The following is a 14,450-nucleotide window of genomic DNA, read 5'->3' as shown; positions in this document are numbered from 1 at the left end:
AATGTATGAGGGAAGATTTGGGTTAAAAAAAAAAAAAAAAAAAAAAAAAAAAAAAAAAAAAAAGGGTGGGGGCTTGTGTATCTTTTCGAGCGTCTGTGGGACAGAGGGGCAGGGTCCCTTTATCCCTTTTCCCCCTGTCAGCCTTGCCCCCGCCTTCCCGCGGCCCGGCCCGTCCCCGTCCCTGCCCGCCCGCTCCCCGCCCCGGCCCGCCCCGCTGAGGCAAGTGGCGGTGCTGGCGGCCGCGGCCGCAGTCGCCGCCACCATGACGGACCGATCCACGTTCGACACCAATGTCATCACCATGACCCGCTTCGTGATGGAGGAAGGCAGGCGGGCGAAGGGCAGCGGGGAGTTCACGCAACTCCTCAACTCCCTCTGCACGGCCATCAAAGCCATTTCCACCGCCGTCCGTAAAGCGGGCATTGCCAACCTGTGAGTCCCGGGATGCGCCCCGCACCTTCCCGCGTCCCCGCGGGTCCATGGCATCCTATTGCCTCCGGGGTGGTGGGTTTCGCGATGAGGATGGGAATAGGTATTTCACCAGAATAGCCTGTGAGTGGGGTTACATCAACCCATCCTCTTGCACAGGGCTGAAGGTAACTCCTTTAGTAATATCTTAGATTCTTGATTCTTTTTAAGTGACACAGGTCCTATGACTTTTCAATAGGATAAGGCATCCAGTCTTTGAGAAGTGTCTATCGATAATAGAACTTCAGGAATACTTTCAGCAGGTGTGGGTGCCTGGAGCCATAAGACCAAATAGACTGAAAAAACAAAGGCTAGCAAAATATGGCTCATCGCATATTGCTTAATATCAAAGCACCATTTTATGTTTGAGGTGTTGAATCAAATTCAGAGTGGGTTTTTTGTTTTGTTTTGTTTTGTTTTGTTTTGTTTTGGTTTTTTGTAGTGCATCATAGTAAGTAGAGTTTCTGCTGAAATTTTGAATGTCTAAGGCTTTTAGAAGGTGCGCTGGTTAGGAGCATAGGTGTCTGTATTCAGCCGGTCAGAAGGATGTTCTGGAGATGCATCAGAAGGAATTTAGAACTCTTGAAATGTAAAATAGCTGAACCTGCTCATAGGTAACTAATCCTCCTAAGTATTTTACATATTCTTCATACGCCCAGTTGTGTGCTGATTAAGACATGGGCTACTTCATTACATAATGGAAAATGTTGTGAAGAGAAAAAGAATTTACCTCAGCAAGCCATGCACAGGAAGATATAATAAGAAAAAAGGCAAAAATCCTCCACTTATATTTGAACTATTTTTCCTATATTGACTTCAGACTGCAGGTAACTGTGGTAATTTTTAATTGTCATGTGCCAGCCCTTTCATATGCTTCCTATATATATCAATAGAGAGCAGGGTTTCCCTGCTATAATCTGATTTGTAAGCTTAATGCCCTATTCCTTTTGTGTCTTACATGTTGTCTGTTGGCAGCTGCCCACAGGTTTGTTATCTGTGCCCATGGACTTGCCTTATGATCCCCTGCACAGTGGGTTTAACTCTTCATCAGTGCTGGGGTAGCAGGCTTTGGACTCATAAGCCTCCTTGAACAGTACATTTACTGTGGGACCACATTTTATAAGCAGTGGTGAGATTTTGCTTTGCTGTCAGGGAATGTGAACAAGCAGGCATCATTGCAATACATTTCTTTGGACCATCCTCAGACTCAACTATATGCTTAGTGCTGCTCAGCAGGGGAGGCGCAGAACAGCTGTGGAAGATATGCAGACCCTTCCCAGCTGGAGTCTCCGCACCTTATCTTCCCCTCTCAGGAGTCCCCAAAAGGTGAAGGTGCAGAAGCCCTTCTGCTGCTGTGCCTTCACTCATAAGCGCTGTGTTCAAAGTACATTTTTTTTCCAAAAGCACTTTCACAGTTGCAGAAAAATATTTAAGTCACTGTAGCAGAGAGAGAGAAACACAGAGAGTTATTCCAGGTCTTTTTCTTTGTCTCATGCATTAAACTGAAGAAATGCAATGCATTGCTAAAATAGTGTGTTCAGTGTTATTACATAAAACCTAAAATACCAGTGTTGAGCCTAATCAATTAACTGTAGCTTAAGTTCTTAAGAGCCATCTGAATGTGTGCCAGGCTTGCCATTGTTTTTCTCTTCTAAGAGCTAAACTTCCCCTTTCTCTGCTTTGCGTGCTTACAAAATCACTTACCATAAGGTCTCCTGGTATTTCCATGTGCCAGATGGTTTGATTCTGATTAGCTTGGAGTATTTTATTTGTGTTTCCTATTAGTATTGCTCAGTTCTTTTCTCAAAGAAACATTTACTACTTCAAATCAAAACTGAAAACATTAAACTGTGAATAGGTTGATTTATCTGTGAACAGACTTCTGCTGCTGCAATTTGCATAACATATTGCTAATCAGGAGTATACTACAGACAGAGGATATAGCATAACTAGTGTGGTCAGATTCACATATGTATTCATATTTTTTAAAGTATACATACACTTTTAAAACAAAATTTTCTAATGAATTATTCTTAGCTTTTAGGGTATGCAGAGCCTAGAACTCAGGAATAATATGTAGGTCCTAAGAGCTCATTAAAAGGACGGTTGTAACTCAGCCTTCACAGCCTGGTCTTTAACTATAGTTTACAAACTATTGAAAAGCAAACCCTTGGTTTGTATTTCTCAGCAACCTCTAGACATGCGAACACAGCTAATGGTAACATGTCTCAGCAAGAATTCACTGGGCAGTAAATGAAAAACAGGCTTAGAGAGCTGAGATGTCATTTGAAGGTTCTGTATGTTTACAGGAGGTTTTACAGGCATAAGAAACAGAACACTTAAGACGATGCAGTGCTCCATTCTCATGAAATGCTCTCTCCTGCAATTGCTCTAGCTATGGAATTGCTGGGTCTACCAATGTGACGGGAGATCAAGTAAAAAAGCTGGATATTCTTTCCAATGACCTGGTGATTAACATGCTTAAGTCATCCTTCAGTACATGTGTTATTGTGTCTGAAGAAAACAAAGATGCTGTGATAGTGGAAACTGAAAAACAGGTTAGTAACTTTAAAAATTCTCTGTGCTTGATTTCTGATTGGCCCGTACAGGTGTACTGCTCCACATCTAAAAAAGTAAAACTGAGCTAAAAGGTTTCAGAAAACAGGTACTTTCCTAAACTGACAAAAGAAGGTGGACGTGATGGGTGGAGAGAGTGTTAGTCAACATTTGTTCTTTCTGTCATTTCTGCTCTCCAGACTAATGTTTGTTCATTTTATTTATTTATTTTTTAAAATATATTGTTCCTCCCTATGTTCTTTTTCTCCCACCTTTTTCTTATTGTGGAGAAAACATTTCATTCATACCATCTGATCTCTGGAACTATGCTCTGAGTCAGTCAAGCCCTTTTGAAATGTCACTTTTTGAGTAGGACACTGATGAGCTTGTTCTCTGCAGGTCAAATCTCGAGGTCTTTAATTCATGAAAATTCTCCTTGAAACCTATGAAAGACTTTGCAACAGTGAAACAAAAATATTTTTTTACATTTATTATTATTTATCTTCACAAGTCTGCATACACTTGTTGTGGGATAGTTCCTTTTTTCCCCACCTAAAATTTGATCTGATCATGTAAAAATCTGAGTAAAAATTTAGCAAAAATGAAGAGCAAAAACATAATTTAGAACGTATAATAAAGTTTCCTTTGTTTAAGCAGTTCCGTCTGTCCCTGTTGAGAAATCCTCAGAATTGATTTTCTAGGCATTGGATTTCCATAGATCTGAAGAAATATTCTCAAAGATCACTGATGGAGTCTGAGTATTAATGCTTTTCTAAACAAAATGTGAGCCAATACAGTGTTTTTATCAATGCATACCAGCAAATCAGACTTGCAGAGCAGAGCATTGCTGAACTTAAATTTAAATTTCTGACACACAGGATAAAATCAAATGAAAAAGAAATAAACACTGCTGTTACACACTATTATTAAGACAACTATGAATAAAATTATGGGGGACCAAAATATTTAAAAGGTTCAGTTAATTCAGCTTTTCGTCCTCTACTGTCAATTTCCTTAATCCAGCAATAAGGCAGAGACTTCTTTTTTGACCCCTCAAAACCCAGGGTAAAATCAGTCTGGATAAGGTAGTATTTGACTATTTCAGAGCACAGATAAAGGAAAATGTATAGTTTAGGCATGGCAGCCATTAAGAAGCTTTTTAATACCTCCATAGGTAGAGGTAAAATAGAGTTTTTAGCTCTACATGAAAAAGGGTGATCTTCATTTTGGTTTTATCCCTTATTATTCACAAAGACATGTAACCAAAGAGAAAGTGCCACCTAACCCAGCTGGTGGATATGAAAGGACTGACATTAATTACACAGATGAAATTAAACCAATAAAAGCATTTCCCCTCTTTTTCTCACATTAAATAGTATATGAGAAAACTTCACTTTTCCTGTGTTAACATCTGCTATGTACTTTAAAGATTTCTCAGTTTCTGGTTTGGCACAAATCATGGTTGTAATCAAGAATGAATTCTGGGCCAAAGACTTGCTGACATTTGAATTTAGTTCCTTTGTAATCTATAAAGGTGTTTTAGCTTATTTTGCAGTGTAAGTCTCAGAGAAAATTTACCTCGTGAAATGTTTTTGTTTGGAGGAAGTGGATAAATATTGTCACTAATCTAGTTTCCTCTTTTGTATTTTCTAGGGTAAATACATAGTCTGCATAGACCCTCTAGATGGTTCGTCGAACATTGACTGTCTTGTTTCAATTGGAACCATCTTTGCAATTTATAGAAAGGTAAAATTCGTTCATGCAGAATAGGCAAAACTATTATTGTGCAGCTTTTGGTGAAATAAAATTGCATGGGAAGACAATAAAATCTAACTAAACTTGTTTGTGAAAGAGACTCAAGGCCAGCTTTAAGTTAAATCTAGTATTTCACAGACGCATGGATTTGAGTTTGAATTAGTCAGGATTTGAATTAGTCTCTTAGAAGAAGAACCTATGTGTACATGGAAGCCTAGCTGATATTTAATTAGCCAGCTAATGAAATTACCCCTTGGAAAAGATCACGTCTTAGGTTTCATGAATATTTGTGTTGAGACGAAATACCATGTGATTGTCATCTACTTGGGGAATGTGCTTTCGAGTTTTTCTTGTTCTCTGTACTAGCAGTCCTGTTGGCCTGAGGACAAGCTTCAAAAACAGACCAGAGCTGAAACATGTCATGTGCATTTGAAGTGTCTAATTCACTCTGAAAAGCAGAAACCCTGTCTGAAGGAGGTTGAAATACCAGTCTTACAGGTCACAACATGGGGCAAAAAGTAAATGAGATGAAACAAACCCAGCTGTCCATTTTAATCATCTTTTGCATGTTGTCATATATCCCAAAGTGGCTATTTTCAATTTCATTTTTGTGTGAAGCAAAAGAAAACAAACAAACAAACAAAAAATCCCAAGTAATTTTGATCAGCTTTGAACTCTGTGAGTCATGATTCATTTCTTTTCAACTGTGCCTCCGAGTTTTCCTCTGAGCTGTGTTCATCATCACTTACAAGGAGGTACATAGTTCTTTATTATCTCCTTAATCCTTTCCTGCTTCCTGCATTCCTGCTAGGCTTAGTTAGAGCAGCATTTCTAGATCAATGTGTTTGTATCCTATATGTAATTTGTATTAGTGCATCCAGTAGGAATCTCAGTTGGGGATCATGGAAACATCTGTGCCACCTCATGCATGGATATGGAGCAGAAGACTGTCCCTATCCCAGAGTCCAGTCATGTACCAGCAATAACAATGAAATAAAATTGGCTATACTCTTTCTTGTTCTAGGTGTCTACTGATGAACCTTCTGGGAAAGATGCTTTACAGCCTGGACGCAATCTCGTGGCAGCTGGTTATGCACTCTATGGGAGCGCCACCATGCTGGTACTGGCCACTTCTGCTGGAGGTGTCAACTGTTTCATGCTGGATCCGGTGAGAATTTCTTCTGTCTCTTTGTTGCTGTATTAGGGATTACCAGGTACTGTCTATAAGAGCTGTTTGTCCCCAGGAAAATCAACCTAAGGAGCAGTTTTCAAGGTAGCATGAAGGAATGAAGTATAAATGCACTTGTACTTACAACACACCAGCAGTAATATCAAGAGACTTGCATGCTGCCTGCCTGACGCAGCAGTGCCATGTGACTCAACAACAGGAAGACAGCTGAGTCAGCAGAGCAAATACACAGCATGTGGAATCATGTGATATTTAAAATGAGCTGTTTTCTGCAGTACAAAATACCCTTTAAGTCTTATTTGTCTTTTCCTTAGTGCTAGGACCTTAGTAAACCAGAGGAGCATAAATATTTAACCTTTTTCTGTGTTTTCAGATCCCACCATGGGATGTAAAAGAGTAAGTGATGTGTGTGGGTGATGTGACGTTCTAACATGCATTTACCATGAGTTTTGAAACAAAAGTCATGTTGATCACAGCAGAAGGTAGTTTGCTTTAGTGGCCTGTTTCTTTGTGATCAGTCAGGGTGTGCCACCTGCCAGTCTTGAATTTTTATAACCTGCAGTGATCAAGCTGCAGGAAATAGAACTTTTTATTATAACAGTACCCTCTGTTTAGTAGCAGCTTAAATAGATGCATGTGGTTTTGACTTTATTCAAGTAATAGATTAAACTTCAAGCATGCGTGCATGTTATTTTGTTTACCTTTAGCACTGACTTGGAAATTTACTTTAGCGAAAACTAAACAGACCAGCCCTTGGTCATAGGCTTCCAGTTAGTCCGAGCTAAAAAGAGCTGGTATCTGCAGCTATTTGAAGTTGTTTATGCATTGGTTCAGCCAGCACTCTCAGTTTCCAAACTCCTTAGAGTTCTGAAACTTACATTGTTGTAAGTCTAGCAGAAGAGTGGAGAGGTAAACAAATTTACAAAATAGCATTTTTTGGGCATAGAAAATAGAGAGTGCTTGGAATGGTAGTATGAGCAAGCTTGCATGATGCCAGGATTCATGCTCTGTCTGTGTTTATGGACAAACAAAATACCTTGTATGTAGACTACAATGACTACTTTTTTGTAGATACTGAATTATTTAAAGAATCGGCAGTGGTCGTAAATTTTTATTAAATTGTGTATATTTTTGGATTTTGCCTTAGTTTGCGAATAAGTGAGCAATTGTCATAGGCTGGTACAGTTTAGTTTTTTAGTTATAACAGAATGTAAAATAATTTTTCAGGTTAAGACCTGGGAATGGCTTTAAAAGAGACAGGGACTTATTAGAGAGCTAGTTAAAATATTGGCATCTGTTTTAACCTTTGAGAATTACTAGCTGCGACTTTGGGAAGTACCATATAAAATCCTTTAATTTCTTGTAGGTGGGTCTTTTTTCTTCTTTTTTTGGCTAGAGAGAGACAGGTAACATCGAGCTGGGCCTGCTGCTCCCCCCTTTTGGGGGAGAAGCTGGCCTGAGGCCTGGCCGGATTCCATTGGCTCCCGGGTGAAGGGGAAGGGAAGGAGAGGTTGCTGTTTTATAACAGCTACTTTCTTCAGACTTCTGTGGAGCAGGGAGAGATCTCTGCTGGGCCCCTGATAAGAGCTGTGGGCACCATTTGGGCCGAAGCCACCCCGATTTACACCGAGGGGTGGGCTGAGAAGGCATTTATGATCCTGCCTGGTTTTTTGTGATTCTGGACTGCCCGGGTGCTCTGATCTCTGATATTTCTGTGAGTTCTTCCTCCCTCATCAGCTCAGCCTTGAACATCTAACACCACGAGCTACAGAGAGAGACAAAGACTCCAAGCAGATTTAACTCTTTCTTAGCAACATGAAGCTTCCAGAGCTTGGCCCTTCTCTGAGAGAGTAAGAAAGGACAGAGTGAACATAAAGAACAACAAGATGAAGTCAGTAAAGCAAGAGTGAAAAGACTATTGGAACAGAGAGTTGAAGAGTTGGTTGTTCTATTCTTCCTTAAGCCATGGAAATGAACTCTATAAAGTCATTCCTTTAAATCATAGAAAAAATATGCATTTGGGGAGATGATTGTTTTAATTTGTGTGTAGATTTGAGCAAAGGTGTTTGTGATGAACTAAATAATATCCTATAAGATGCTTGAACAGAGATAAAGATAAGAAGCTCCCTGCGCCAGTGAAGAAGTGAGAAGATATCTCTGTACCTTGAAGTGAAAAATCCTTTGCTTTGGAGTTATTCATCTTTAGAAGGTGACACCCCAGTATGCAAAAGTCTAAGACCCATGACCCATCAGCAGCTTGGGAAACTGTTCCTGGGAGGGACACAAAGGCAGGTTTCTCCAGGCAGTTGTTTTTGTGACAGTTTAAAACCCACAAGAGAACTGTTCTAAGTTGTCAGTGGGATCCATGACTCTAAAAGATAGTCTTTTCCTTATGAATTGATGAAAGACTATTGTCAGATAGTGAAACTGACTGAAAATTACAAGTTTTGTCTCTTTATGTTGTTTTGTAAAAAAGTGAACAGTTTGTAAGGGGAGAGAAGAATGTTTTAGAAGTTTCATTCCATTTTAGGTTTTTTTTCCAACTTTCTTTTTTTCTATTCTTTTAGTGTATGTTAATAAACTATTTGTTAATTTTAAGGTTGAGCCTGCTTTGTTTTTCTCCTAGTCTCTCTCCCACAGAAAAAGTAAGTACCAAGACCAAAATTTAGTAAACATGAAACCACTGGAGCAATTAATGTTAACAAGTAGTTTTTCTTTCTTATTGTTAGGCAATCGGAGAATTCATTTTGGTGGAAAGAGATGTGAAAATCAAAAAGAAGGGAAATATCTACAGTCTCAATGAAGGCTATGCTAAATATTTTGATCCTGCCATCACAGAGTATCTCAAAAAGAAGAAATTCCCTGAGGTAAAAGGTCCTGTTTCACAGGAACTTTCGGATGACAAAAAAATTCATGATTTCCAGCTTTATGATCAATCACTCATTCTCTCATGCACTGTTCAGAGCTTGTTTTCCTTTCCTGTCTATTTAAAATATAACTTGATGTAGAATTGCTAATGAGACCAGCAATTGATGTAACCAGATACTTCAGCATTCTCCAATACTGCACTGCACCTCTTTTGCATTTTGTTACTTTCTCCCTTTTTTCCTTTTTTGAATCTTTATCCTGAATGAGGGCCTGAGTAATGGTGCTGGAGGCTTAACTGGGCATTTGGTAATCAAGTAGAGAGGAAATCTTGTCCGGTGATGAAGAAATTTGATCAAGATGTGTTGTGTTGCTGCTGCCTCACTGCAACATCTGAGTAGCTGGAGAGCGGAGTGGGGATGGCAGTGGGTCATTGCTCAGTGGTAACACGAGTGTCCTAGGTCTGCCTCTCTCTTGAAAATCTAGTGTAGTTTCAAGGCCTGCTTTGTGGTTGTGCAACTTCCTGGTGTCAGAAGGCCCAAAGCTCCAAGGAGTGCCCATAAAAGGTTCTCATGCCTTACACATTTCATCATAGGAGTTACTACACTGACAATGAAAATGTGAATACCTACTATTGTTAAGTATTTGTGTCCCTTCCTGACTTCCTGATCTTGCTTGGAAGAAGACCGATGTTTTCATCATTCTTTCCAGGCTAAAAGTTGTTTATTTAGATATTAAGAGCAGAATAAGGAAATAACATCAGAAGTCAACAATCAACTTTTTCTTAACAAAAAAATAGCAGAAGTTGGCAAAAATGGTTGGAAGAAGTAGGAAAGATCACTTCTTTTGCTCTTTGATTCTTTTTTTGCTAGAAAAGACAAAGCCCCAATATCAATTCACTTGAGGTTTTGGTATTGGAAATGCAGTGTTTTCCAAGTGTTAGAGCCAGTGGAGAGCTGGGATACATTTTCTGTTGGTGGCGCTACTGCTCACCTGTGCTGAAGTCTTCTGTTGCTTCTTATCCTTGGATTTTCCTAGTTAAAAAATGAAGAGGATACTGACGTACTCTCCAAAACTACTTTTGAGTATTATCAATGAAGCACAATATGGAGATGAAAGATGTTAGGACTGCTAAAGGGGCATGTGGGGGAGGTTAAACTGGTGTGCTCTACAGTTACTTTTATTGGAATATTTTTCTGTAGGATGGCAGCTCACCGTATGGTGGGAGGTACATAGGATCTATGGTGGCAGATGTCCATCGCACACTGGTGTATGGAGGAATCTTTCTGTATCCTGCTAACTCCAAAAGTCCCAAAGGAAAGGTAAGCCTGAATAAGCCCAGTTGCAGAAAATATTGCATTGTAGACATTTCACTATCAAGTTCAATATTTTGATCTTGTGTTTTTTAACTTGGTGGCTTGTATTTCTTGTGTGGGGGGATATGACCATCCCTTGCACGCTTAAACAGTTCTTATAGACAGTACCTGGTAATCTCTAATAAAGAAACAAACACAAGTGACAGCAACCTGGTATCAGACATCCATTTTAGGGCTGCTGCTCACTTGTTTCAACTGTGGTGACTTCTCTTTATCTGCAAACATATCCAGCTTGTGGATGGGCTGCTCAAACTGGCTCTCCTGCACCATGTCAGCCAAAGCTGCTGATGCTGGTCCCAACTGAGTAGAACATTACAAAGCGAACAATCCACATTACCCTGAGATTTCTAGTACAAGCTAGTTTGTAAGAAGCCTAAATGTAGTTGACCCATTAGGAGAAGCTGTGCCAGAGAGAAAACCATCTGCATATTTTATGTGGTAACAGCACATCGTCTGGAGGAACTGTGCCTGACTGCATCTGCCAGGACAATGGTCAATCAGGGAAGATCACGCACTTAAAGGCTGAGAAGGGGACTGTTTATTCAGCAAAGACCTTTGATCTGTTTTGTAATTCTCTGTAAAATGTTGCTTCAGGTTGCAGATAAGATACAGTTATTCATTAGAGAAACCTAGTGTCACGCTCAGGGCTCATGTTTTCTTTATTTTCACACAGTCCTATGTGCTCTGTCTCCTGAACAGTTGTGTGTTAACATGCAAGCTTTATCTCTCTGTAGATAGCACAATGCAAACATGGGTTATGGAGAAAGAAATCGGATTGGGCGAATCCACCATTCACTGTGTTTTTAAAAGAAAAATCCACACAATTTCATTATTGAGTCAATGTTTATATGAAATAAAGAGTACTTAGAATATTAATTGATTTAAAATCAGATGCCAAATATATTTACATTTCATGATTTTTGGCATTGCCTGGCCTGACTTGCTGCCATTTTGACTTTTGTCTTCTAGCTGAGACTGCTCTACGAATGCAATCCTATGGCTTTTGTTATTGAGAAGGCTGGGGGAATAGCAACAACTGGTCATCAAGCAGTACTAGATATAGTGCCTGAGGAAATCCACCAAAGAGTGCCTGTTGTCTTGGGGTCTCCTGATGATGTGAAGGAGTACCTTGAGATAGTCAAGAAGCATTCAGCAAAGTAAAGAAAGCTTGCTGAATTCACTGTGCACAGGGGATAAAATGTCTTACAGCTGAACAAAGAATGCACTGCAGTACTATGAGATTGAGCTGTCTGACTGCTGTAGCAAATGAGCCATATTTTCTTAAGATTTTTTTAAAAGTTAAATCTTGTGCAAGTGCATTGTGCAATGAAAAGCATTAAAAGAGTGCATTAAAGGAAGCATTAAAAATGAAAGCAATGGAAAAATATGTTTTCTTTTTCATTTATAATTTGTGGTTACAGAAGAGCCACGTGCTGCAAGGAAACACTGTGTTGCATTCAATATCTAGCAGGGAGAGACACCTTTCTCAGACAACTTACAGACTATCAGCAGTACAGCTGACTCTGTCCTCTTAAAAAAGTCATGGGAAGAAGACTCAGCAGCCTCTTACAGTGAATGACCTTTCCTAGACCATTGTGCACACCCCAGAATCTGTTCACTGTGCTTTGGTCTGGGTTTACTCTGATGGAGAATGAATGTTTGTGAAACATGGGCATTAGTGCATGTTAATTCTGACATGTGACGTTAATAATGCTGGTTGCCACTCTATCAGATCCAGTTACCCAAGGATGGAAAATGACATGTTAGCGTGGAGGGGTTTTAATGGGTTAAACAATGCATGAGGACAGCTCGTACATACACAGATTCTGCTGCAATGAGTTGGCTACCTTTGACAAAAATTAACCTGCTTACCTGATGAAAACGGGAACTTGTGTGTTGCTAGAAACCTCCACCAGATGTTCTTCATGTTATTTTGGGATTGGGGATTACCATGGAAGAGGATTCAGGAGGGAGGTGCGAAGATCTCCCTAAAGCATACTGACATTCAATATGCTCATTCAAAGCATGCTTCTGGGAAGAGCATGCTAGTGCTTGGGAGCTAGATGGGCTGTCCACCTCTATCTGGATACAGTTTTTGAATCTTTGATATTTCTCATTGCCCACTTACCTTCACCAAACTCAAAGTAAGGATCACATGGATGTTGGGTAGAATGCCACTAATCATTAAGTCAATTCTTGGTTTGGGAGGTCCTGTCTAGGGGTGCCATGAGCTATAAACCTGCTTGCCTGAGGGCTTTGCATGTGTCAGTGCAGATAGCCTGAACTGAGTGTGGTTTTTCTTGTCAAACAGGAGAGAAGTATGGGAAAGCTGAAATCCAGGGTGCAAGAGCAGGCTCTGTGAGGGCTCAGACAGATGAAAACCGGAGGACCCTCATTCTGACAGGTCATGCTGGGGCATACTGGCAAACTTTAGATATTTGTATATACACATCTGTTCTCCAAACTGATGGGGGGCGAGATGTTTCTGTCAGGGACTGAATGGCCTAGTTTCTGCTGAAAATATTAATTCTGATGAAGCTTTGCTAGTAATTACAACTTTCAGGGACCTGAACCCTTAAAAGACTCTGAGAGTGCTGGCGGTAGTCAGTTTGAACTGCAGTGCCTCAGTGGTCTGTTAGCTTGACTTAGCAGACAGAATCCACAGCAGCAATTTATGCCTAGTATCCATAATTCCTTGTTTGTATCTGCCCTCAAGCTTTACAGGAATCCTGGACTGCATATATCTATTTTTAGTAAACAGCATATAAAGGTTATAGGAGGAAAGTCAGTGCTGTCCACATTTGCTAGGTCAGTTCTCAATTTCGTTTTACCTGTAGGCTGACATTTCATACTTAGCATTTTACCCATTGTGAGCTGGGTTTATCTTCTCATCAGTAATATGTAAGTCCACATTTGAACAACATCCCTGGCTAGCAGGGGATGAACTACTTAGCAATCTCCTTCCGTATCTCCCTTTCCAGAACTCTCCCTGCCTGTCAGTGCAGAGCAGGAAGGTGGGTTTGTCAGTGTCTGCTGTCAGCCCCTGTGGCGGTTCTACCCACTGCCCTCCTCAGAGGCTGCACTGTGGCCTTTGGTGAAAGGTCACTAGCTCCAGTTTCAGCTGGTGCCATCCAAGTGACTAACATTTCATATCAGTTAGAAAAGGTGTCACCTTTAAAGCTCAGGACTAGCCCACACACCAGTGCAAGTGTGAATAATCCCCAAGAGCTCTTTATATTAGAAGGCAAATCTCCCAGATCTGTCAAATTGAGGTGTTTATTTTTTTAACCTTCCTATGCTATTCCAATCCATTGTACTGAAGATTCTCAGGCTTATAGACAATCATCACACATTTTTTACACAATCTAATTTCTCCCCACATCCCCCAAATGGTAATTATTTATATAACCTAATCATTTTGTATAATCATTTGGGGTATTTTGTTTCAGTGGGATCACAGTATTAATCAAAAAGGGAGAAGGCTTTCATGTAATCCAGTTGTGTGTCTTTATCCATCCAAGTTTTATTCCTCTTTTTGCTATACTGTTGACTGCAGTGTTTATGGGAATATTGATTGAAGAGTCTGTGTTCTTTACATAATAGTGTAAGTTAATGTCTTGTTGAAGGACTGTTTTTGGAGAAGCTCAAAACATTGTGCTTTATATATACTAAAAAACCAGCACCTATAAAACACATTTGAAGATTAAAAAAAAAAAAAAAAAAAAAAAAGGCAAATAGTGTAGTTATTAGCTCTGAAAACACTCTTTGAACAACTAACTCCAAAACAAACATTCTGTTAGAAGATTATATGAACTTTGTATTTTTGACCAGTGTAAAAGATCACTTGGATTCAACAGATCTGCCATGTGATGTTTTGACAAAAGTTAGAAGTTATAGGCCAACCCCCACCCCATTTCTTATTTCTTATTTACTAATTTGATTTTGTATGCTTATGCTATTCTAGCTGCATAGGAAAGAGATTTTGCACTAAAAGCATTTTAGTATGGGTCAGGCTGACAGCTGCCATGATGATGAAATAATGTGCAGAATGTAATGGTTGTACTTTAAGCCAGCAGATATTTTTGCATGTATAACATGAAACCTGTCCCCTTCTTTTATTGATCCTACCATGTGCTATCCCAAAGCTCCCTACATGCATTATTTTTTGGTTTTCTACAAAGTCTGTTCAAAAGAAGAAACCAGGTAGAACACGCTGTGTAACATTTGTCTTGTGATGTGAA

At 39.8% G+C, this 14,450-nt stretch overlaps 1 protein-coding gene across 1 annotated transcript; it reads left to right on the top strand.

Moving 5' to 3' along the window:
* The first annotated feature begins 229 nt into the window (after nt 1-229).
* Nucleotides 230-11,594, top strand: LOC120765176 (fructose-1,6-bisphosphatase 1). The gene is made up of 7 exons (XM_040089719.2): nt 230-432; nt 2,864-3,026; nt 4,678-4,770; nt 5,804-5,947; nt 8,698-8,835; nt 10,036-10,155; nt 11,179-11,594. Exons 1-7 carry the CDS (start codon nt 263-265, stop codon nt 11,368-11,370), a joined length of 1,020 nt encoding a protein of 339 aa, XP_039945653.1. The 5' UTR covers nt 230-262; the 3' UTR covers nt 11,371-11,594.
* Nucleotides 11,595-14,450: the final 2,856 nt, after the last annotated feature.

The sequence above is a fragment of the Hirundo rustica genome, chromosome Z, assembly GCF_015227805.2.
Source record: "Hirundo rustica isolate bHirRus1 chromosome Z, bHirRus1.pri.v3, whole genome shotgun sequence".
Taxonomy (NCBI): Eukaryota; Metazoa; Chordata; class Aves; order Passeriformes; family Hirundinidae; genus Hirundo; species Hirundo rustica.
The sequence above is the reverse complement of the archived record's forward strand: the minus strand, read 5'-3'. Positions and strand labels throughout refer to the sequence as shown.